Genomic DNA, 24,763 nt, shown 5'->3' on the forward strand with positions numbered 1-24,763 from the left:
TGCACAACCTTTTCCATCCCGTGACACGGAACTAGACAAGAATAACAGGTGTTTGGCTGCAGGAAAACTAAAACTTGGGCTGCTGTGCAGAAGCTGGCGTTTAAAGGCGAGCAGGAGACAGGCGTAACTCGCCGAAAATTCACAAGCTACGGCACCGCTGTGCTTTGCAATCCCGTAAAAAAAGGTGAACGGCGGCCAATGCTCGTTAGCGACCGGATCATTTTTATTATTATTATTATTATTATTTTTGCACGTGAATACAAGATAATTCCCCCGGGGAAAGGAAGAGGGGCGAATCATTTAATCTGATGCACAGCATCCAGGTTTCGGTATTTACATAATCCGAGTGTTTCCATAGTCACACCGGAAGCCGCGATTTAAAAAACAGATCGCTTTATGTAACACCGCGATGGATACGCAGCCCCCACCCCGCTCCCCCCCGGCACCCCGCACGCTGCTCCGCCGCGGCCGGAGCCTGCGCGCTTTTACAGCGCCGAAAGCGAGGGGGGTCCGCGGGCGAGGGGCAGGAACGAGTTAAATGCAAGGGGGGGGGGGGGGGATAGGCCCGGTGGAGGCCGGTGTCGCTCCCCCGGGGAAGTTGCGGCGGGCGCGGAGCCGGGGCTAGAGGCGGCGGCGGCGGGGCCCCGCGGAGCTGCCCGGCCGCACGCCGCTGGCAGCGGGGGACGGCCGGCCGCGCACAAAGGTAGGTTCCCCCGGTGCGGGGGGTGGTGGGGGGAGCCCGATGCACCAGCTGCCTCCGGCAGCTCAGCCCTGCACACACGCGCGGTGGATCAGCACAAACCCTTACCCACAGGAGGAAAAAAAAAAAATATATTATCGTCCCACCCTCTCCTTCCCCTCGGTTAAATTCCACCCCCTTCCCCAGTGCCTAAGCTGCTCTCTTGCAAACTAAGTCGCTCTGCTGCCTACGTTTTACATGCATTTCTCCCTTTGCAAACAATTAAGCAAAATCAATTAAAAGGCACAAATAGGAAATAGACAGAAGCCAGCTACACACCAATCTTCTTCCAGAGTCTTTCTCTGCCTCCATTTTTTTGGAGAGTTTCATCACTTAATTGTCAACAGTTCCTGTCCTGCATTTTTGGCCCAAATGGGGAGGAGGAAAAACAAAAGCCATCCAGGTCTCTCTAAAGTTTTGCAATTTTGCACCAGCACTTTTTTTTGGGGGGGGGGGGGGAAGAGGAGGGGGAGGGAAGGGGAGGGGGGCGGCGGCGATGCGTTTTGCAAAGTCCTAAGGAACCATTTTCAGGCACTGCGTGTGGAGCGGGGGCGCAGGCGTCGCAGTGCCCGGAACGTAAACAGTGGCGGGGCCGGGGGTGGGGTAGGGTGTCCGTGGGCGGCGGGGCAGCGGAGCGGTACCGGTGCTGGGCTGGCTGGCGGCCCCCGCCGTGGTGGTGTTAGGTCACGAGTGCGCAGCGGGCGCGGCACGCAGGCGCTGAGCGGCGGCGGGGCAGCGCGGCGCCCCGCGGAGCCCGGGGGCGGGGGGGGCACCACAAAGGCGTGGACGGTTCCTGCGTGGGTGTCGCAGCCGCCCGAGACGGACCCTGAAAGTTGAGCGGCTCTGCTTACACGGGGGGATTGGGTTCAGCGCCGGGTGCCCAGCCTCACGGTTTAAACCTGGGCGGAGTTTTAGAGGACTCCTCTAAAGAGCGGCGAATTAACGTAGCAAACGCTGGAAAATAATCTTATAATACATGGAGTGACGGTTAATGACCGTGGTTAGTTAAGCACTCTGTTTTACATGCGCTTGGCTTCGCTGTGTTCCTCTATCACACGTGCAGCAAGGAGTTCGGCAAGGTAGCCCTACCGAAGGCAAACACCGGCTGGTGCATAAAATGCTCCAAGAGCTGCACCTACATTAGTCTTGTGAGAACAGGTTCTAATATCTATCATGTATTACTCGGTGTTAAATAAAGCAAAATTGCCTTTGTAACATGCATGTACAACAGGTAGTTAGAAATCGCATGAAAAAGAAGGTAAAAATAATACAAAGTAGCTACCGATACAAAAAATCTTAAGTATAGCGATAGTGCGGGTTCCTAAGACTATCAAAGGTTTTCATTTCTAGAACACCAATTCACATCTACTCTAAATTGATGCTGAGCAAATATTGGGACCATCTGATTGCAACAGCAGGGTCAGAGTGCAGGTTTTGAACAGCCTCCAGGTTCCAAAGTGTGGCTCCTCTCTGAAGTGACATCCTTTACCTCCCCTCCGCACCCCCCCAAGAAAGGGAACATCAAAGCGTACGTAAACCCAGGGTCGGGGGCTGATGGTTTTGACAGTGCTGCTCTCGTTTTGCTTTTTGCAATTTTTGAGATTGACGTTGAGAATAAATGTGTTTCTGCCTTCAGTACGGTACTTGTTCACTGTTGTCTCTCCTGGGCCAGCAAAAATTGGGAGTGCTCTGATCTAACCAGTACAGATCTCAGAAGTAAATTTCAGACTGTCTTTCCATGGCGTTAATTCTCAGATCAGTTAAATGGAGACTGAAACTTTTCTTAAAATAGGGCATTTTTCTTTACTATTCCTGTCCGCTTCTACCAGCAGAAACATACTAATATAGCATCCAGTTGCCCTTTGTGTACCTAACTAGTTATGTTCTAGGTACTATATGAAACGTATTAAATATTACGCAAAAGATAAAACACATGAAAATTCAACTTTGTGGGCCTCGCTGGTCATCTCTTTGGAAAGATCCATATTTTAATGAACCATGACATGTAGATAAAGGCAGGAGAGGACAGAGTTCTAACTTAGGATTTAAGGCAGTGAGCTTCTCCTTCTGCATCTGCCAATAACTGTTTGCAGAATCTTGAAAAATCATGTAATCTTTCTCTAACATCTCCCTATTTGCAGATGATTGAACTTTATTATCATATAGAAGTGTTGTATAGGCTATATATTGAAGTATGGATTCCAGATGTCTGTTAGAGCAAGTACATTATTAATCCATAATCCTGAAGAGATGTATGCATATGTTGACCTTTCAGCCAAGATTACTCCATCTTAAAATTAAATGCATGTGTACATCTGTAGGATTGAGGCCAGAGTACTTGTACAAGATAAATGGATGTTACTAGAGAATCATCAGACAAAAAACACATAATCCATCCATTCCATGAAAGTCCACCAAAAAAGACAGAATAGAGACATAAAAGAAAATCAACTCATTTTTCTAAATCTTTTTTTTTTTGGACATGAACAATCTGAGACTCTTGGTGTATCAAGCAAACCCACCAAGGACTGTATTAATCACATACACATGGAAACACCAGAGCACATTATTGAAGTATGGAAGTAAATATGTTTCAGAAATATCACAATTTTAATCTATAGATCTCCAAAAATAGAAAACACATTTTTAACCTTGTTTTAAGACAGAAATTATTCCTATTAAACTACAATTCATTTTACCATTGAAATAATACTGTAATCTGTGTATTAATAACAAAAAACCTGTCTCAAACTTAAAAGAACTGGGAAGAAAAAGGGGGGCAGTAGGCTGGGGATGATGAGAATATCCACAGCTGCATTAGATAGGATAAAAACATTTAGAAGCAATATTAAACCCGTGTGCTTCAGGACACAGGTTAAGTGCTGGCAGATGAGGGTTAGGGTTCGTTTCCCCTCCTGGCAGGTCATGCTGCAGGTTTCCAGCAGTGCCCGGAGCTGGGCCCCGTCAGGGACAGGCCAGGGCTGCCGCAAGGCTGGCCCTTTTCACAGTCAAAAATACGGGGAAAAAACACTTCAGGTATCAATACTGTGAAAAGGGAGTGGCGATTATTGAGAAAGGGGCTAGTCTGAACTGTATTAAAAAAAAAAAACAACCCACTAAAACTTTTTTGCTGGATATTAATGTAACTTAAATTATTTAAGATCTAATCATGACAATGTGCTGGATCCTGACCTTGTTAGCTTGAAACTAGGAGCTGTCATTTAATTAAACTTGTACTGCAGGGCTCATGCTAAAATAAGAACTATAATGCTGTGCTTGGGAAGGCTGTATGAAGAAATGGGTTAATTTCACCCCTACTGAGCTTTCAAACATAGTTATTTCCCATTGGATAGAATGGATTGAAATAATCTTAAAACGTTTTTTAAAATACCTTTTATTCTGTAAGACCTACAGTTCTATATATTCCCTTGGGTTAAGATGGAAGACTAGATATTTAACCATTTCATTGTTTTATGAAGGAAGTTAAAAATTGTACAGTTTTTCTAGACGTGCCAGATCAAAATCTTTCCTCTGCAGAAATTCCGCCAACTAAACTTTAAGCTCTACTTTAGATGAGATTTGCAGAGATGCTTGCCTTAACCTTCTTGCTGCTTGGGACTGCTGACAAACCTTTATTTGCCTTTTGCAACTTCTAATGTGTTGTTTTACATGCAGATCTACCATAATTTCCATTTTGTGGTAACCTGATTTGGTTTTGGTACAATAACAGGAACAAATGGAAGTGCTGATTTGCATGTGAAGCTGGAAATATGTTTTAGAAAAACTGCTATGCAGAGGGTAGCACCTTTGCATGCTCAGTACCGTATCACATTAATCATATGGTACTCAGCGAACCTATTCTTATTCATTCCTCCTACAGAAAATACAGAAGTACATTTTTAGCAGAAAAAACCCTATGAGTATCCTTGTGACAGTGCACAGATTTCTCAGGGCCTTCTGGAAAGAAACTTGGACTTCTGCCACCTGCTCCGATTGTGTTCATGCATAAATGATCCAGAGAATGGGCTGACATTACCTCTAATTAGGGGTAATAACAGCCTGCTGCTGAAAGAGCCAGTTCCCTTTCTCTTGCGTGTATGTCCCTCATTTCTCCTGCATTAGGTCTAGTGTTCATGCAGCCACAGGGTAAGTCAGTTCAGTGACCTGATCCAGCAGAAAACTCACCCATTAAGAAAAAAAAAAAGTATTTTTCTTCAGTAGGTCAAGTCACTGAAGCTCTGTAGCCATTTGATCGGTGTAATCTACAGGATGGAGAGGAGAGTGGGGTGAGATGAAGGAAGAGTGCAGGACTACACCCTTTTGGTGGCCTTCGGCAATTGCACTGATCAGAGGTAACATCAAACCACAGCTTTGAACTGCAGCATGATTTCAGAAGAACTCCCTGAAGCATTTCTAAGAGTTAATTAAGCATGACTGACTCTTTTTGTTTCAGCTAACTCTAGAGTGGCAGTATAGAGGTGTGTAATAATGAGTAATTAGAGTTGGAAAGAAAAGCACTTATCCTGTTTAGTTTGTACCTCAGAATGGAGCTGTAAAATAGCACATAAAGGGGAAAAAGGGTATACTGCTACAGTCCTAATGTTTTAGTTGCAGAAGAAGGCTTTGACCTTAATTTATGTTTTCCTATTTAATAAACCGATTTTTTATTTCTGACAGGAAAGGAAATTATGCTTATTTCAAAGCTACAACGCTGGGGCTTGGAAGCTTAAAATTACACATGGATTTGGTTTGGAAAAGTGGATAGGATGAGATGAGATTTCTTTACTGATTCGGTAGGTCCTTTTCTGTACTGTTTCCTTAAATGAAATATGAACTCAACAGTACATCAGTGTGCAATATTGTTATCTCTTTCAAAGCCCTTCCTGATAAACAGGAGTAGGAGTGATGGACAGCAGAATAGAGAAACAGTGAGTTCAAAGAGTCTATTTTAATACAATTACTTAGAAAGACACTTGAAGCCCTTCTCAGCTGTATGGCTCTTGCAGGTTTTTTTTAGAGAAGTCTGATTTTAGGGAACAGGTCAAGACCTAGGTATTATTTGTGCAGTAGTATTCACCCATGATGTTACAGTTCAACCGTAATTTTGCACAGAAACAAGAAGAAATAGTGAACAATCAATCTTGGTTATGTACATAAACATTTTTCATAGCTTATGAGCAGCAATGCAAAATATTTTTAAATGTATGATTCCACAGAAACTACATGATAGAGACTTAAATGTTTGCTTGAGATGTGGAGGAAATTTTACATTACTGTTTTTTTGATGGTTACCATTTCTCCCAAGTAAAATGGGGTAATGAAATCACAATATGGTTGTTACTCATTGCTTTGCAATGTGGTGCTCAGACTTAGCCTAAGGCATCAGTGGGAGACACAGAAAATGCTGATTGTGGTGATGAGGTCTTCTGGGATTTTTTTTTAAGAATTAAAGCACACTGAACAAAGAGTAGCATTTTATAATGCTAACTTATGCTGGACTTTCACTCAAATGGATCCTATACAGTAGTACTGTCACCCATAAAAGAGAAAGAAGGAGGCCAACACTCCATGGCATCATTTATACAACAGCAGAGGCTTTTATGGAAAGACTGTAAGTCAAACTCATTCTTCTACAGAGGTATTTTAATGCCCCTGTAGATAAAAATCTAACCAAAAGTTGTTTATAACAAGAAGACGACTCCGTTTATTTCCTGAAAAGGGAAATGAGAGCAAATCTACGTGGTAAGAAACGGTAGTTTCAGGGAATGCCTCTGAAGACTTCAAATCGTTAAGATTTTTTTCTTGGATGCTTCAACTATGTCTTTTTTAAAAGAATGCCATGTTACAGAAAGCATTAAGTGACCTATGTTGGTATAGATTGTCATCACCTTTACTGTGCATGAGTAAATGAACGACCTTGCAAATCAGAGAAGGGTGTGAGAGAAGAACAAAGCAAAAATGTTAAAGACAATGTGCCGCATTTTTCCTACTTGCAAATACGGTGGAAAATTGCAATGCAACAGAAGATCACCAATGCTTTTGATTTCTAATGGAACTAGCATTGCGGTGATTCAGCTCGTGACCATCCATGTGCCTGTAAAAAGTATCCTTGTCCAGTATTATTTCTATTGTTAAAATCGTATTTTTCCTTACTAGAAAACGATAGCAAGCGGTTTGTTCTTACACGTCCCTTAATTCTCCAGACCCATAAGTCTGACGTGGCACAAGCACTGCATTAAGTCTCACCTTTTCAGAAATCATCTTCATAACTGTGCCATGTATTTGCTATGGAGTTCTGCTATATGCCTTATTTTTCCCTCTGTAAAACACAGAAAAAATAAGTTATGGTTTAAAGGGTTTGCATGAATGTGGTAATAAAATCTTTCAACACTGGCATACATATATGTTGAAATGTTCTGCTTAATCAACTTTATCAACTGCCTGCTGATAAAAAACGAGTTTATCAGGAGCGCTGGGTGTACAAAATGGCTATGAAAACCTTAACTGTGACAAACAGCTAGGTGTTATCAGTTTTAATTGGAAGTGAGGGTGGGTGCCCACTCTGGTTTAGATCCACAGGACAGATGTAGATTAAATGTTTAAGCTTTTTAGGAGGGGAGGCTAAAGGAGGAAGTAGAGAAATGGCTTTGTGGTTGCGTTTTGAGGGAAGGCAGCGAGGAGTGGGGATGGAGCAGGGGGACACCCCATCCCTTTCTGCCCTGAGCTTGGGGGGGGGGGGGGCAGCTCTGCGCGGCAGGGCACCCACCGCCGGACAGGGGTATGCAAAATGACTGAGAAACTACAGATTCCCGGGGTCAACTACGCTCCAACCTGAGACTGCTCACCCGCCCCGCTGCCGCAGCCACCCGGAGACCGCGCCCCGGCCTCCAGCCGGGCCTTGCTGCGGGAGTTCGCCCTCCACAGACCCGCTGAGAGGGGCGGCGGGGTCGCACGTCCCTCAGGGGCAGGCCCCCCCTCACGGCTCCCGACGGGCGGCAGCGAGGAGGCCGCGCCCCCCGCAGCGCGCCTCCCCTCTCACCACAGCGGCGGCGGCGGGAAGCGGCCTCTGGGGCACGACGCCCGCCCGCCCTCAGGCTCCCTCGAGGGCTGCCGGGAAGCGGCCGCGGAGGAGCGGGGCTGGAGGCCGGGCCGGACCGGGCCGCCCAATGAGGCGGCGGCGGGGCGGTACCCGGCGGGCGGCGGCGCGCAGGCTCGCAGCGCCGCGGCGGCAGGCGCGGCCCCAGCACCGGCAGGAGTCCGCTGCCGGGCGCCATGGGGTGTTAGCGCAGCTGGTGCCCTCGCTCTGCCGCCGGAAGGAGCCGCCGTTGCCGCCGTGTGCCTCCCGCTCCGTTCCGTTCCTCCGCCCGCCGCCCCCGCCGCCCGGAGCCCATGAGCCTGAACGAGCACTCGATGCAGGCGCTGTCCTGGCGGAAGCTCTACCTGAGCCGCGCCAAGCTGAAAGCCTCCAGCCGCACCTCCGCGCTGCTCTCCGGCTTCGCCATGGTGAGCGGCCGGCCTCGCCCGGCGGGCAGGGGGCCCTGGCAGGCGGCCGGCGGCCTCCCCGGCAGCAGGGAGCCGGGTGCGGGGAGCGGTGCCGCCGCTTCTCCTTTTTCTGACCAAGTGGTGGCTGCGGAGGGGCGGGGGGGGGACGGGGACGGGGACGAGCTCGGCCCCTTGAGGCGGCGTGTGGCACCCCGGGGCGGCGGGAAGCGGGGCGGGCCCTAGCGCCTCTTCCCCAGAGCGCCCGGCCCGCCCCGGCCTCCAGCCGTCCGGGCAGCCGGGGTCAGTGCACCCGGCCGGTGGCCGGGCCGGAGGAGGAGGCGCGGGGGCCGCCCCGGGTGTAGCGGAGCCGGGTGGAGTGCCCCGGCATGCCCCGGTGGGCTCCCCTCGGTAGCTCGTTTTCTGTGGAGAGCCGTCATGCCGCAAGTTAAAAGCTGCCTCACGGCTTTTATCTCCTCCAAATAGCTCCGATACCTCGTGCAGGATTTTTGCTCGTTGCTTATTTTTCCTGCGGAGGATGCTCGGCATGCCAAAAATCACACTTGGCGGGACGCTCCTCCCGCTTGCTCTCATAAGGAACACCGTACGGTGCTGTAAATGTGGAGGTTAGCATTTTATTTTTTTTTTTTCCCCGGTGTTTCACTTCGTGCTCTGGTGTCAAGAGCAAAGCGGGCTGCGCGCAGAAAGTTCCCACAGCTCTTCCAAGGTTTTGGTACTTTGCACTCCCACTCTTCCCGGACCGCAGCCACACACATTGTGCAGACGGATGCAAGGGCAGGTGTTGCACTGGAGCTATTTTTAGATAAATTAGGAAAAATAACTGATTAAAGTTGACGGTGTTCCTCTGACTCATTACATCCATCATTACTCATTTGCAGTTGCGATGTTTCTGGGGTTTTTTTAAGGAAATCTTGGGTGTTGCTTAGTTTGGAGTTTTGTGCATGTTTTAGAAACGTCTGTTTTGTTAGTATGTTTTTGCTTTTGCATTTAATATAGAAACGTAGTCTAGTAATCCTAATTGTCTCAAATGAAAGCTCTACATAGATTGAAATACGGTAACTTACAGGCTTAATCGTATGTCCAGTCCTCTAACGTACTGAGCTGCTAACTCTGCAGTCAGCCCCTTTATTCATCTGTGTTAAAAATGCTTCATAGTTGTGAATACCGAATTGTACAGCTCTGACTTACTTTGTTTTGCTTTTTGCCCTGCTTTTAACACGGTATTTTCAGCCGTAAGATATATTCCCCTTAGGAGCCATTGCTCTAATGAGAGGATGCTGTTTGAAAACATAGCAGCCGGTCTGCAGCAGCCTTCTGACGGTCAAATAAATGTCACTGTCCTCCTTCAATGGCTAAAAACAGACTACAGCTCTTCAGGGGTGGTGGTGGACTGCTATTTGTGTGACTGACAGGCAACTGTGTTAGTGCAGCGGCATATTTGAGTTGGTTCTCCTTGGGTAACATGCATCGGGCTGGTAGCTCATACTCCGCTGCTGCTAATGAGTTTTCCTTATTGTACGCCCGTTCTCCTGTGTCAGCGCAGTTTGTCAGGGTGGTTTCTTGAGTCAGGCTTTTACATTGAGAGAAGATGGAAAGAACCCTGTAGTTTGTTGGTTTTTACGGATTTTCATCTAAGGGAGATTGCATCTCCATTAATAAAAATACTATTATTTAAAAATCATACTTAATCTCTTAAATACCTTTGGCTTTTCTCTAAATATATGTTATGTGGACTCTCAAAATCCCATGGATGTATGAGGCGAGGCGGCTTCTACTTCTTTCTTGATTCTCTAGAAGAATTGTAGGAGTTCACTGTCCTGCAGTTGGAAACTGCTGCTTTTGAATTTATGTTGTTTAGGGTATTTCAGGAAAAAGCCACTTGGTTCCGATTAACAAAATCTCTAGGTGCCAGGAATGTTACATGTGAACATTCATTGTATTTTAATTTTCCGGAAGTTACACCTCTCGAAAAATTCCACTTTTTTTTCTTCCTTTAACAAGATCATGGTGAAAATCAACTTGTAGCCTCGTTGGTTTTGCTATGACAGATAGTCCTCTAGCTGAGACTTCCTAGTCTATTTTCAGAAGAGCTGACTTAATTTTCAAGTATTTTTAGATTTCTTTTGAATAACTTTGCTTATCTTTTCAAGTTGTCCTTCTGCCTTGAAAAGCAGGGCCGCCTTTCTGCTGTCACACCTATGCATTGTTTACTAAATTCAGCAGATTCTTTGGCACCTGATATTTGAACAAAATGCTGCTGAAATACAATCTAGTCTTGGATCTAAAGCTTACAACAGCAATTAAGCATCATTTGTCCTCTGTTTTCCCTATGACACAAGGAAGAAAAGGCCTAAATGACACATCCAGGACCACCCAGCAAATTGATGGGAATTATCAGGAGTAGAATGTGCTCGTTTCCATACCAGCCCCATTGATCCCTGCTCTTTAATTAAACAGTACTTGCATCCTCGAGCATGAGCTAAGTTTGTCCCCACTAAACTGTCCCTTTATTTCGGACTAATTTTGTGTATAACTGCAGCCATTTTGCAGAGTTTATTCCCTCAAGATTGGTTACACTTACCCTGGTTAAATGATGCATGCCAAAGTCAAGAGATTGCCCAGGTCAGTGATGTGTAGAGTATGAAACGCTCAGCCAGGTTTCAAACTCACAAGTGTTACGCTTCCACAGAGAAGATTGATTAAAAACCTGTTTTACAATTAGTTTGTTTCAGAGCTGCACATCATGGTTTGCCACTGTGTGTTAGCTTCAGAAATGGTTGCAGGGTCTGGTGATGGCAAACTGATGTTAGAGCTAAGCTCCCCCAAGCAAACCTGAGCATTTACTTTGTGCAGGTTTCCATGGATGCTATCATCCAGTGCCATACGTCTTAAGAGGAAATCTGTGAAGCTTATAATCTTGCATTTAGTACGCTTTTCCAATTTATGAGGCCAGCAAGTAATAGCAATCCCCCAAATTGTTAGAGGTAAAGAAAAAAATTGTAGTTTGTAGGGTATGTGTAGTCCATGAAAGAATGAGGGATTCCTTCCATGCGCTAGTGGAGGCATTGAATATTTCTCAGATATTGATGTATGATTTTTTTTTTCCCCCCCTCCTCCATTTCTGGCTTTATCTGTTTTTATTTCTTAATCCAGTTTATCTGAATGCTGGAAATATTTTGCAGATTGTGTCCAATATTGCAAGCACTAGCTCATCCACACCTGCAGTAGCAATTATCAAGAGCTCCAGTGTAGACAGGCTGTTGGCAGGTTACTTTTGTTTGAACAATTAAGCTGACTTGCTAGCGTCATTTTGTCACCAGGGATGCATCACACAGTAGTATGACAACGTCACGATACCGGAGTCACAAACCATAAGGAAGTTTTTAGATCCCAGCAGTCATCAAACCGGAAAACTCAAACATCGCCTCCCTCCACCAATTAACAGCTTTGTGAAAATACCCGAGCCTAAACTAGCGGTCTAAATTATACACTATGGTTGGCTTCGTTATATTTAGGATTTGGAGGACATTATTTACCAGACAGCACAGTTTTCTTTTAAATACCTCTAATGATTCAAGCTGGCTAGACCGTTGTCTAGATGGTAATATATACGCTTCAAATATTGAATATCATCAAAGAACTGTCAACTCTTGCCTTTGAAACATAGCCAATACGGTCTTCTGAAGACAGCTTCAGTCATGTTTTGTAGAAGACTGCACTGATAAATATTTATGAAACTGATTTCCATAAAAACAGTTGATGTTGAAGTAATGCTAGGTAGGACTCGGGCCCTGCTGCTGTCGGTGCTGTACAGGTACTCAGACAGCATAGTCCTTGTCTAGTAAAGGTTACTCTACAGTTCTAAATACTAAAATGGTCTCTATAGAAGTTGTTTTAGCTGTGTTTAACTGGATTGCTGGTAGAATAACATGAAACAGCGGCATTTTGTAACCTGGAAGAAAGCATTACAGGTCCAGTTTCATGGCTTCTGCCGCCACTTACCTTTTATATCGCTATTGCGTTTACAGGTTAGAACTGTGCTCTGAAGAATCTTCTCCCGTATAAAAGGTTTCTTCTGTTCCAGTCATGAAAGCAACATTTTGTTGCTCCTTTGAACATCCCTGTCTCAAGGTTATAGATGAGCAAGGCAGGCAGCGTGGAGTACTTAGGGCTCTTACCGTTCTCTGTCTTACAGCAGCTGCAAGTGGCTGCTTGAGGCTGCTGTAGTTTGGAGGATGTAAAGGTGATATTGTGCTGCTGTTTCTTCTCCCTGCTGTGCTGCCTAATCTGACCTTGTACTTACTGAATAGATTTACTGTAAGTAACACTGTGTAGAGATACCACCTTCTCAAGATGCATTTACTCCAATTATATGCGTATTGCCTTTTTAAATAAAATTAAGTCTTGTATTTGTATTCCAGTGTTACCTTTAGCAAATATTTATGTGTTTTGCCATTCTGCAACATATAATAATCCACAGAGTCAAGATTCTGAACTAGTGGATAAATGATGCTTACATTCTTTTCTGTATAAAACCAGTAATAGGATCATTATTTTGACTTATCTTTTTTAATTTCCGGTGACTGATTCTGGCTCATACAGAGTCTTTCTATGAGTTGTTTATAACTCTTAATGAATGGTGTAGGCACTCTGTGAGAGCCTGGCTCTGCGCCTGTGTCTCTGGGAGTGAATAGTACTGTCAGGAAAACAGAGACCGACTGACCAACTCAGGAGCTGAGGAGACAGCCAGAGGAGTGCTAATTTCCAGTGATGCCATGCGCCCGTCTTGTTCTCGACTTTCCCCTGTGGTCCCATGCATAGACAAGCAATGGGGTAGAAGATGGAATTTGTTATTGAAATAAACTTGTGATGTGAACCTCAGGACTTGGAGAAGCCACTTCCATGTGTGTTGGGTATTTTTCCCACTAAGAGTAGCATGTGCTATGAAGAGTCACTTGCACTTGTAACTGTATGGATAACTAGATGTAGTCAAGTCTAGTCCTAGCTGCAACAAGTGAAGGTAAGAAAATATTTCTGCGGATAAGTGTTGATTGAAATATTTCAGTGATCGCTATGCGCAATTTTACTTTAGTGTGTGTTGGTCCAGCGAGGTGAAGGTGTTGTAGCACTGATACATTTCTCCAGGTGAGATTCGCATCCTCCTCTCATTGTGTGGATGGACCGTTACAAAATGCAACCGTGACGTTTGATCAACAGAGCTTTCTTTTAAGCCATTCCTGACATGCTAGACTGTATGAAAATTGTGTTGTCCTCTTAATCAGTTTCCTATTTAGGAATGGTAGCTGTGGCCAGGGAAGAGGAGGTGAGAACAATCTTGCAAGGGTATACAGATAATTCTAGATTTGTGTTCGTTAAGAGGTGGTTGGTGTCTTTAGTAAGACTGATGTTTGAAGCTGACATTGTCCTTTCCAAAGGGGTTTTGCTTGTTACAATCTGTGAGGCAGCTAACTGCAAGAGTGGTAGACATAGTAAGAATGTGATCGTACTGAGAGCCAGCATTTCTCAAAGTATTCCATTAAATGGGTCATTATGAGATTGTCTATATTTAAACCTAGTAACTTTTAATAAGATTGGTTTCTTGCTCTGTGATTCTTGTCTGAATCTGTCAGGTACAAAGGACAGGAGAGCAGTTGGAGCTTTAGGCTGGTCAGATGGCATCTCGTGAGGTATGGGAGACAAATCTACAGCCATCCCATTGCGGAGCCATCAGTAGTTGTTGACCGCAGCCCCCTGGTTACAGAATGTATTTAGCTAAAATCAGGTGTCTAGTGGAGAAGTGGTGAGGAGTTTGAATTAGCTGTGGCTCTGTCCGGTTTGAAGCTGTCTATCCACAGCATGCTGAACTCAATTGTGACTCGCAGCTGTGTGTTAACACTAGTATTTGATACCGTGAGAGATAGTATGAGAGTTACAGCGCAGGCTCCCAGCCAGTGTTATCTTCCTGCTGACCAGAGCTCAGAGTTGTCTTTGCGGGGAAGGGGAGGAGAGGAAGTCATCTATAAATAGCTCATAGATAATACAGTTTTACTTGAGATAAGGCATTTTATTTCCTCTTCAGCAGTGGCTACTGATTCTGAAAAAGATGTAAGCCTATGATTAAGTCAGAAGGCTCTCAGATACTCTGTTCACTGCTGTTGCTATTACACATGGTAACAAAAAGCAGTTGCCTTTTTTCGTGTGTTGAAAGTCTTGAATGTCAATATGACCTGCTACATGGGTGGTTCTTACTGCAGTTCTTCCTTTTGTTTTTCTTCTGATCGTTGTCTGTAATGTTTTATTTTCTCTGGATACTTCTTATTTCAGAAACCCCTGTCTTAAAACAGGAATTGAATTTGAAGCTTGCATTATGCTGGAATTAAAACCAACCTAAGTAAAACCAACATACTGTCTAGTAGCTTATAAAACTGGGGAATAATGTTAAAATTTGAAGCAAGTCATTAATTTCTGTCTTGCTGCTGTGGTAAAAATGAACAAGTGACAAACCAGGACAGTTGCTTATCCTGCATTTCAGTAGCAATATGAGCTTCATTTGCAGCTATGTGTGTGACTGGTTCTTTATATTAATTGTTATTGCTGGGGAAAATTGTTTTATTAGGGTATCACAGCTCACTTCTTGTGAAGCAGTGGAGTCAGTATTTGTCAGAGGCACTGTGTAAGTGCTCTTATATGGATGGAAACCTTCAGAGCATTCAGGATTTTGATTTTCATTTAAAAGCAGGAGCTTCTTTTAAGCCACTCTGGTGTAATAAGACATGGAAACATTATATACAAATAAGTGAAATGGACTTATTTCAGGATATTAAACATTAAATAAAGTTGAAATGCAGGTTCTTCTAGAGAGCAAGTTGTTAAATTTCTTGCACTGTGGTAGTATTCAGGCTGCCATGACTCTGAAATCCAGGGCTGTCAGAAGTCTTAACACTATTGTGTGCCCAAATTCAGTTATCTTTGAAAGCATCTGAATGTCCACCTTCTGTAGGCTTATGAGAACTCCAGTCCTGTATCCTAACATCACGAGAGTCCTTTAATTTTGTCAAGAAGCTGTATTTCAGATTTACAGCTTTGTCAAGGGCTGTAGTAAATCTGTCAGTCATATCTCCCGGATGATCTGAAGTTGAAGTTAGCTCTTCTTTGAGCCAGGGATTAGACCAGATGACCTCTTGAGGTGTCTTCCAACCCACATTAGTCTGTGATTATGCAGCAAGGCAGGATGCTTGCAGCATGGTAGCTGCACAGTAGCAATCATGTGGGAAGTGTTCAAAGAAGCTTTGAAAGTGGTGAAGGAGAAGGTGCTGAAACATGCTATACTGGATACGGTGCAGACATCAATGACCTGCCCTGTGGGGCCCGTCTTCTGAACCAGCATAGAAACCTAATAGAGGACACAGGAAAACATCCTCCTGCGTAGAATGTCAGCATGTACCTATGAGTTCAGGCTTTGTATGGGTTTGGATCGTATCAGATGAGCTCACCGGGGCCCTGTTTTTGCAAGTGTTGCCTTACAAGAGCAGTTGTGATCTGTGCATTTTGAAATCATGGCATGAGCAAAGGAGACAAGAACTTCTGATGCTTTGCTTCACTGTTTGAAAACAGGCACGGGGCCTCATAATGAAAAATGGAGCTTTTTGTTTTAGGTGCCTGGCTCAAACTTGGCCCAGGAAGTAAAGAAGAGGCTTGCAATTGAAGAGAGTTGGCAGTTTTCTGCTAGTTTATAGTGAAAGAGTTCCCAAATTAGCTTCCTTGACAGTTTGAGGAGACAGAAAACATGAACTGATTTTTCACTTATGGGTCAAGCTGGAGTTGCTCTGCCAGACGTGAACACAAGGCGGCTTTGCTGTGCCGCCCTGGAGACTTTCCATCAACTTCAGTACACTTTGAAACCCTTCAGGCATTCTGCATCCTACAACCTCCCCAAAAGTCTCCATTTGAAGTGAGTTCTGAAGTATCTGTTAATCCTGAATGAATGGAGAAGTGTTTTCTTGCTTCCCCCACTGCTGCTTTTAGGGTGTTTCTAACACCAGCGTCAGTTACAACTGCAACTTAGTGCGTTTTCTCTTTGCTTACGGGTGTCTCTGTCCAGCTAGTTAGCTTCAGCATAATTTTTTTCCTGTCCTGTATGTGAACCCATGAAAAACTCTCTTGTGTCTTTTGTTTCTTACGCACATACCTTCTATCTTCTGTCACGTTTTGTCACTAATCGGTTGAAGAAAAACATCAAACTCCCTTGCTGGAGAACTTGTAGTCTGCAAAGAGTTGTCAGTGTGTTGTGGAGCTGCACCTAATGGGTCTGTCTTGTAAGTATACCCTGAACGTTCAAAGTGGGGGTCTCTTGCACTCATCCTTTGGAGGGCTGAGCCTATAAAGCTGTGGTCCCTTCAGCGTCAATAGAAGTATTTTTCCAGCAACTGTAGTCTCCCAGGTGGGTAAATGGCAATGCTTTCTCTCAAAGCAGGTGGATATTTTCTCCCTTTTAGCATTTCTGTTACTTGCTTTGGTGTAGGATCTTTCCTGGCCCAGCAGTTGATGCAGCAAGTACTCTTCCCTTTGATTCCAGCTGTGGAGAGGAGGTCATGTTGCTTGTTGGCAGGATAGCCAAGTATGACTTAAACAACTTCGTGTCATTCCTAACGCCAGGCTCCTTTGGTGTTTAGCATCAGGGCTGTGCTGAAAACTGCTGTGGGAGGGACTGAGTTAGGAGAAGATGTTGAAACTGGCCCAGGCATGCACCCTCCGTGGGATGCCCTGGTCTTTTCTAGGAGTCTCCTTTGGGAGCTTGCCGTCCCCTTGGTGCTTTGCGGTACGTGGCCTCCCTCTTGCAGCTTTCAGCCGTGTGAAGGTGTACACGAGGCTTCAAGGTTGGGACGGCCAACTGCCCTGCTTCTGCCTTATTCGCACCTTGTTAGCATCCCAAACTGGGAATAATTGGCAGTGTGTATGGCTACTTGGCTGCCAGCTTATTTTGCACGTGTTAGAATACTAGTACTTAGGCTACCTTTCAAGTGATGTTGATGCTACCCATAATTGTTCTTATAGAGTACACTTGGAATTACAGTAAGTGCATGGTATGGTTTGAGCTAAAGGAAGTGACACCCTTCCTGTTCGTGGGGTAAATTGTGACAAGTCTTAAGGAACAGCTACAGTCTTGCTGAATTTCAGAAACAACTTCTTCTGAGAGATGATTTGGGGCCTACCTACACAACAAGCTTCCTGTGCAAAGCAGATCTGTGTTAATATATTTCAGCCATATAAACTGAAGCCTTGCTTGTGTAGCTCGAACTCGAGTTTAAGCTATCCCATCAGTGTATAATGGTTGTAGGTACTCCTAGGGTCACTCTTCTAGGGAAACACCTAGCGATATTAAAATGAAGTCTTTTTAACCCAGGAAAACTTGGATTCCTGGTCTGGATGTCTCCTTTTAATAGTTAGTTGTCCCTATGATTCTGTCAGTGGTTATCTAGGCACAGAGCTATCTAAGTATCTGAATGCTGCTTAAATTAAGCTGGTTTCTTGCAAGATTTTGTTTTGATCATGCATATAATTATAGCCAAATCAGAAATAGGTACATTTAGATTAAATGTAATTATTTAGCATTTCTTTTTAGCTCAGGCTAGGCTAAGAGAAAGAAAATATTTCTTCTTGATGCTCTGTTGAAATGGGAAGAGAACAGTAGCTCCAGGACAGCTGATATGTTGGAATTAAGAGAGTCTGACTGAAGTTCAAAATCAGATGCTTGATATCATTATTACATGGAGACATTGATTAATGGAAATATAAAATATCTTCAATATTTGGTGAATTAAATACATCAGTTCTTAAAAGAAAATAAACTCTTCATCCTAGGAAGCTCTTTAGTGTCATGGTTATGTTAACATAATAAGTACCAGGATAAAGGATTAAAATGTCTTGCCATGCTGGATGGTTTTGAGTTGAGACATATACAAGAAAATTTACAAGAGAAAAACCTTGATAAGTATGAAAATGAATTCTCAGTGGTGAAAGATTGCAGTTGTTCTGTGAAAAACATAGGAAGCCCAACATCCCACGAGTGCATTGGGACTTAACAAACAATCCTGCAGAAGAGAGACCCGACAACCAAATGTTTATCCTCTCAAATGTGAAGTTTCCCATGGTTGAGAAATGGTATTTTTAAATCTTTGAGCAAGAATTCTATATGCATTAATATAATTTCTTCTTGAGTTTCTTGTAACACATGGGAACTGTTTGCTAGTTGGCTGGGTGGTTCGGCTTATGACGATAAAAGCTTTCAATAAAGGAATTAAAATATTGGCAAATGGCCTTGAATGCCTGTGGAAACATGTCTGAGCAAAACCCTCTGTTGGCTTGATATTTGGTGTGTTAGCAGTTAAGAGTTCTGGTGTCCTGGAACATGCTGGTTCTGGGAGCTTAAGAAGATGGGATCCCAGACTAGGTGTAGCTTGGCTCAGCTCTTGCAAAATGGTGAGGTTGAATATTCTTACTGGTTTTGCAGCTGTCTTTGGGTCCTAGTTTCTATGTCTCCCTGCATCCTTACTTTATGAAATTTTCTTCATATCAGCTTGATGAGAATTGAGGTGTTTGAAATGCACGCTATAGGCGGAGTACTGTCCAAACCATTAATAATGGCATGTGATAATAGGCTAAACCTGTATTGGTGGGACTCAAAAAAGCTGATTCGTTTCAGGCGCTGTGTTGTATGAACTGGTTTCATGGTCCTTTTGAGGGCAAACTGGTATGTCACAGAAGAGCTAGGCTCATAGCTTAGTGCTACCAAGAGTCTGAGGTGCTGGTACAACTGCTTCCTCTTCAGTTACGTGGGCCTGTGCCAGCTTCGTTGTTCATCAGAGGCATTGCAGAAACAGCTCAGCTTGCTAAGCTAGCAGAAGATTACCACTTCTTAACCAGGTTAGCTTTCGCTGGGCTAGCAAGTTGAGTCATTTCAACAAAGGATCAAGAGTAGGCAGCCAAGGTGCAGAAAGGGCTGGTGTGGATCAGTCTGAACTGTGCTGAATGGCAGCCTCTGCGTCTTCCTTATATGGTGTACATGTGTTTATATTTAAAATTGCTGTTCCGTCTTTTTTTCTCTGCATTTTAAACATATTTTGTCTATTTAATGAGATCCTTTGACAAAGAGCACTAAACATAGAGACATTGTTGCATTATCCCCTCTTTGGAACTGTGCTTTGTCTGAAAGGCAAATTTATCAGGAAAGATTATTTTTCAAGAGAGCTGCTGGGATTAATGTCACTCATCAATTGCACATGCATAAAACCACCTGACAGTTTTAAAAACTGTTAAAAGGCATTCTAGTTAATTTTCTTTATAACAAATATTTGAGCTGGGTTTATGAGTTTTCTAGTGGTGTTATTTAATGCTAATTTCTGCTCCTTAAGCACAGGCGTGCTTGGAGATCTAAGTTTATAAAAGGGCATGGCTGCATACTATAGTGGAGGACTGGACCTTGGAGCATCTTCATGAGACAGCACTGCTCGCCCAGAGATGAGGCTAGACACAGCTTCCAGAGTCAGAATAGCTATTGATGTCTGGGAGCACTCTATATTATCTTTTCTGGGAGACTATTGTTTGTCTTTCCTCCAGCCTCTAACAGGCCTGTTTGGCTGCCATGGACATTGTGGAGACTTTCATGTTTTGAATTTGTGTTCTAGAGTCTGCTTAAATACTTATTTTGAGTGAAAGAATATAGCTGAGAGGCCCATGGAAAGGTGATCTTTCTAATGAAAGGCTCCTGCTCTTCAGAACTTAAAAACAAATATCCAAGGAGAAACGACCACCAAGATTGTGATGGGCAGTCTGCTGCCTTTGCAGGCTTTCATGTTATAGATACTTACTTCAAAAGACTTCGTACGGTATTCATTCTACATATGTATGGGACGCAAAACGTTTCCTAATACCCAGCAAAATTTATAGTCTGTAGTGAAAGATCAAAAGCTGCCTCTACAATATAACACAGGAAAGAAGAAATGTTTCACTTTAAGAGTCCAAGTATGTTGGTCACAAAGTTCAGCTGTTTTGTTGGGATGAGCTGGAGGTGGGAAGGTGGTTGTGCTGTTAAGAGCTTCTATGCATACTGATGGTTTGCTCTACAACAGAACAGTAAGTATGAAAATGGTGGCCTTTGCTCAGACCTTAATTTGGACCTAATGAAAAAGGTGCAGATTGACATGAAGAGAAATTTTAATGCAGACTATTATTTTGTCTGGATCAGATGATCTTCCGGCAACATGAGTTAAACTTAAAATAATCTAGTCAAATAATATGTAACGTAGGTAATAGCATCTCTCTTTTCTTTCCTTTTCAGGTGGCGATGGTAGAAGTTCAGCTAGACACAGAACATGACTACCCTCAAGGTCTCTTGATAGCCTTCAGTGCCTGTACTACTGTCCTTGTTGCAGTTCACCTTTTTGCACTCATGATAAGTACCTGCATTCTTCCAAATATAGAGGCTGTTAGCAATGTGCATAATCTCAACTCTGTAAAGGAATCTCCTCATGAGCGTATGCATCGGCACATTGAGCTTGCGTGGGCATTTTCTACTGTCATTGGGACTTTGCTCTTTCTTGCAGAGGTGGTGCTGCTGTGTTGGGTGAAGTTTCTTCCTTTAAAGAAGAAAACTGATAATGCGCTCCAGAGCAACAGTTCTACCATCACATCAGGACAGGCAGCAGCCATTGCCTCAACGTCTATTATGGTTCCCTTTGGATTGATTTTCATTGTGTTTGCAGTCCACTTCTACAGGTCACTGGTGAGCCATAAAACAGACAGGCAATTTCAAGAACTGAATGAACTTGCTGAATTTGCACGGCTCCAGGATCAGCTGGATCACAGAGGTGATACTATCTCCTCAGCTGTTACCCATTTTGCGTAAACCTGTACTTAAAGAAAATAAATCCACTATTCTGCTTCTGCCATGTTGCGTTGACTCCCCTGTGGATGAACTGGTCAAACTGTTGATTACCGTTTAAAGAGAGATTATAAATGTTGTTCTAACCCTTTAGAGAGGAAAAAAAAAGTTGTTCCTTTCATAAAATTTTGGCCAACATCTGAAGGAGTAGGTGGTGGGGTATGCTTGCGCTGCACGTGCATCCCTCCTCTTGTGAACACTGTCTAGATTGCTTCTTGTTAGTGCTGAATGGTGGATGTATAAATATATGGAAAATAACATTGTAAATTTGGGTATTTGTTAGGGATGGATAGAGAAGCTTTTTTTTCCTCCCTTTATTTGATGTTGGCATTTACTAGAAGATACTGTTTGTCGGATCCATATTGCATGGCATGATACAAATTACTTGGGATATGCAGCAATTAGTACTTGGTTTCAGTGCTAGCGCTGTTCTCTCCAGAAAGCCTGACAGATGGTAGAAGTGAAAGCTTTCCCACCGCTTTCCCCAGTATGTTTTGCTGCCAAGTAATTATTACTTCACTGATTTCTCCAGCGCCTTTTTCCCGTAGCAGTTACACATTTTATAACTTGCTAAACACCCATGACTAGTCTTACTGCGATGTGGTATGGCCACATGAGTAGGAATGAGACTCTACTCTACTCTTCCTTGGAAGAAAATAAAAGCAATAATTTTTAAAGTTCTCATGAGCCGGCACATATTATCTGGAGAGATAGATTTGCCTGTTTCCCATTTAGGAATCTTTTTTTAAAATGAAGGAACTAGATAGAAATTATCACTGGATAATTTTTTTGCTTGAAAATCAGAACCACTGCTGTTTTTTTCCAAGCCAAAGTAGTAATTATTTTATACTTTTATATTAAAAATCTATTTTTAATAAATCCTCAGATACAAGCAGCAAAAGGTGCTTTCTCTGCGTTGGATTCCCAAGTAATTAGCTATGCCTTGGTCTTCCTTGTCTAGAAAAAGTCTTCTCCTTGCTGAAGTGTTGTATTTGATAACTTGTTATACATTTTTTTTGCTTCCAAAGGGTCTGGGAGACTACTTTTCTCTATGTATATTTATTTATGAAAGTAGGTTATTTGTAATTAATAGAGCTGCTTACTTTCAGACACATGTCTATGACAGCGAGGCTACTGTGGTGTTTTTTATTTCCTCTTTAAGCAAAAACTTCCATTTGGCCTCTTATCTAAGAGGTTTGTCCAAGAAAGATTGCAGCAGTTGTCCTGGGCTGCTTCAGTAATTCCAGCTATGTCTAGAAGTGGAATTTTTTGGAATGCAGTTCTTCTATGGAGCAGCTTTGGGCTTTAATGGGTAAAAGCTGTTTTTTGAACACAGAGGCAGGTTTCAAGTCTAATGGAACAAAACTTGACCTCGCTATCGTAGCTAACACTGTTGAATAGAAACCTGGGATTTTGAAATTAGACAGGAGTGAACGTGACAATACAGTGGAGCTGTACCTGACTGAGCCTGGCCTGAACACGGTCTCTTACACTCAGCCTCCATCTCAGGTTATCCCAACACATTTACAAACTGTAGGATGTGTCTACAGAGTTAGGATGGCAGAGCGTGTTTACTACTGAAGCAGCCTCATGAAGTGAATGGGACTGATTTCTCATGTCAGCACCACCGCAGCGGAAAGTGTTGACAAGGTTACCCGTGGTGCGTTTGTATTCTGAAAAATAACTATAAAAAACCTGCTGGGCTTTTTTTTTTCAGCAGCATTCTTGGTTCACAAGCAGAAAACAGCTTTCCACTTGCTGTTTTCACAAGTCCTTCTGGCACACAGAGGTCAAACTGGATTTTCTCTAGCTCTGCCATTACGTTATGCTTCAAATATATTCTATTACTGATGTAAATCTGCTGATGGTGACTACTGTCCCACAGGTGTTCATTCATGGAGCACTGGAAGGATTATGTTAGTAAAGGCATTAATGAAGCAGCATTCCAAAACATGAAATCTTGGTAGTAGGCACAAAATGTATTTTCCCATCCTTTACTGGAATACTAGTCCTGTCTTGGGAAAAAAAGACTTCTAAAAACCTTCAGTAAAGGAAGAAAACCTGACTCAGTATTCACACTAGAGCAAATGGTTGAAAGGGTGCTGTCAGGCTTAAAAATTACACCTCTGTCTGTAAATTGTGTATTTAAAAGTTACAACGTTATTTTGAATGGAAGTCCAGAAAATATATTTTCCAAGTTCATTCTGTAAAATCACTTGCTGTCCTGGATAAGTAGCTGAATTTCTCTTTATTTTGTGGATCTTTTACAAAGTGACAGAGAAGTGTGGGGTTTTTGGTTTTGTTTAAGAAATACAGAATTAGAAGCTAGTGGGACAACTTTATTTTTAACTTTCTCAAGCTGGTAGGTTCTGAGCTAATGGCGCTGTTATTACAGCTGCTTTTCTGACTCTTTTCTGCACTTTAAGTCATGATATCGAGTATGTTTCTCTTATTTTCCACCTGTGGAAATGGTCATGAAAGTTACACCTTGGGCGCAGTCTCATAGCTGTGTGCCAGAGGCAGTAACCAGACCCAAACACATGGATCTAAACATTAAGAGTGCACTTAGAATTTTTTTCATCCCTTATTTATACTAATGGTATTATGCATTTACCTCAAGCATTTTAAACATTGTTTATTGTATATCACTTATTTAGATATAAAAGACTTTAATGAAATAAAATATACTCGATTGTTGCTGATTATTTGTTATCTAGAGGCCTAAAATATGCTTATTTTCTCTATATCCCATATCTCTTCGGCTATATTGTGCTAATCCTAACTATCTATTTCTGAGGATCTCTTAAATGTGTTCAGTTACTCATTTCAGTCATAATACGACGATAAAATTTCCTGTTCACAGAGACAGGTGTAAAGAATTTAACGTAGTTGACATGCTTTTCCTCCTGTCAGCACTGCTTAAATCTTGGGACTAAGCATGTTGTATTGTTGTTCTCTCCGAGTGCTGGAATAGAAAAGTAGGTTATCTTTCAGCCTAGAAAACACAAAGAGTCAAGGGACCAAATGAACTGTAAACAAGAGGTGGTACTCGGAAGGACGGTATGAATCTGGTGAACTAACGACCCGCTCGCCCACAGTTTGTTTTTCAGCAGCCAGCTGCAGTGCCACCTTCCTTCGGGCTCGTGGGTGACGCTCAGCAGCTCCGCGTGCCTGGCGCTTGGTCCTTGCGTCGGGTAGAAATGGAGCAGGCGGAGCGGTGCCATTGAGTGCCAGGAGTCCAGCGCCTGGGCTGGGCAAGGAGCAGAGCCGGGGTGAGACCTGGTGCTCTGCGTTCCCTGGGGTTAGGGAGGAGAACCAGCGTCACGTTACGGAAGATGCACAGAGAGAGCAAGTAAAGTTGTATTAATAAAAATATTAATTGAAACATGATCTGTTATAACTTAAAAAGCCATCTTGGGTCACAGGTATGTATTGGGCTAAGTTTGGGGGGAGTGGGAGGGGATGATTATTTGACGGTAGTTTTCTAGGGCTTTGCTTTTATACCATATAATAGAAACCCTGCGTCTTCTCTAAGGCAATGTGAAAGACCTTGAAACCAACAGGCGTGTGATTTCTTTACAGGA

General features: G+C 43.3%; 2 protein-coding genes across 5 annotated transcripts in view; one reads left to right on the forward strand and one right to left on the reverse strand.

The window, feature by feature from the left end:
- KDM2B (lysine demethylase 2B) overlaps nt 1-1,092 on the reverse strand; it is a 119,747-nt gene extending 118,655 nt beyond the window's left edge. For all 3 annotated transcript variants that reach the window (XM_050907025.1, XM_050907026.1, XM_050907024.1), the window contains exon 1: nt 1,019-1,092. In XM_050907025.1, coding sequence (XP_050762982.1) covers nt 1,019-1,069 — 51 coding nt within the window. In that variant the 5' untranslated portion in view covers nt 1,070-1,092. The remainder of the gene's footprint in view (nt 1-1,018) is intronic.
- ORAI1 (ORAI calcium release-activated calcium modulator 1) lies at nt 673-23,881 on the forward strand. Of its 2 annotated transcripts, none has more exons than XM_050907029.1 (2): nt 673-703; nt 20,577-23,881. In XM_050907029.1, exon 2 carries the CDS (start codon nt 20,583-20,585, stop codon nt 21,141-21,143), a length of 561 nt encoding a protein of 186 aa, XP_050762986.1. In that variant the 5' UTR covers nt 673-703; nt 20,577-20,582; the 3' UTR covers nt 21,144-23,881. The 2 variants fall into 2 exon arrangements, with proteins under 2 accessions (XP_050762986.1, XP_050762985.1); XM_050907028.1 differs by lacking the exon at nt 673-703 and adding an exon at nt 8,020-8,242.
- Nucleotides 23,882-24,763: the final 882 nt, after the last annotated feature.

The sequence above is a fragment of the Gymnogyps californianus genome, chromosome 16 (assembly GCF_018139145.2).
Source record: "Gymnogyps californianus isolate 813 chromosome 16, ASM1813914v2, whole genome shotgun sequence".
Taxonomy (NCBI): domain Eukaryota; kingdom Metazoa; phylum Chordata; class Aves; order Accipitriformes; family Cathartidae; genus Gymnogyps; species Gymnogyps californianus.

Bases quoted from the DNA above. Each gene is read 5' to 3' on its own strand.
- ORAI1 (XM_050907028.1), top strand. From the start codon at position 8,129: ATGAGCCTGAACGAGCACTCGATGCAGGCGCTGTCCTGGCGGAAGCTC. The intron at 8,243-20,576 runs GTGAGCGGCCGG...TTTCCTTTTCAG, and splicing joins TGCTCTCCGGCTTCGCCATG to GTGGCGATGGTAGAAGTTCA.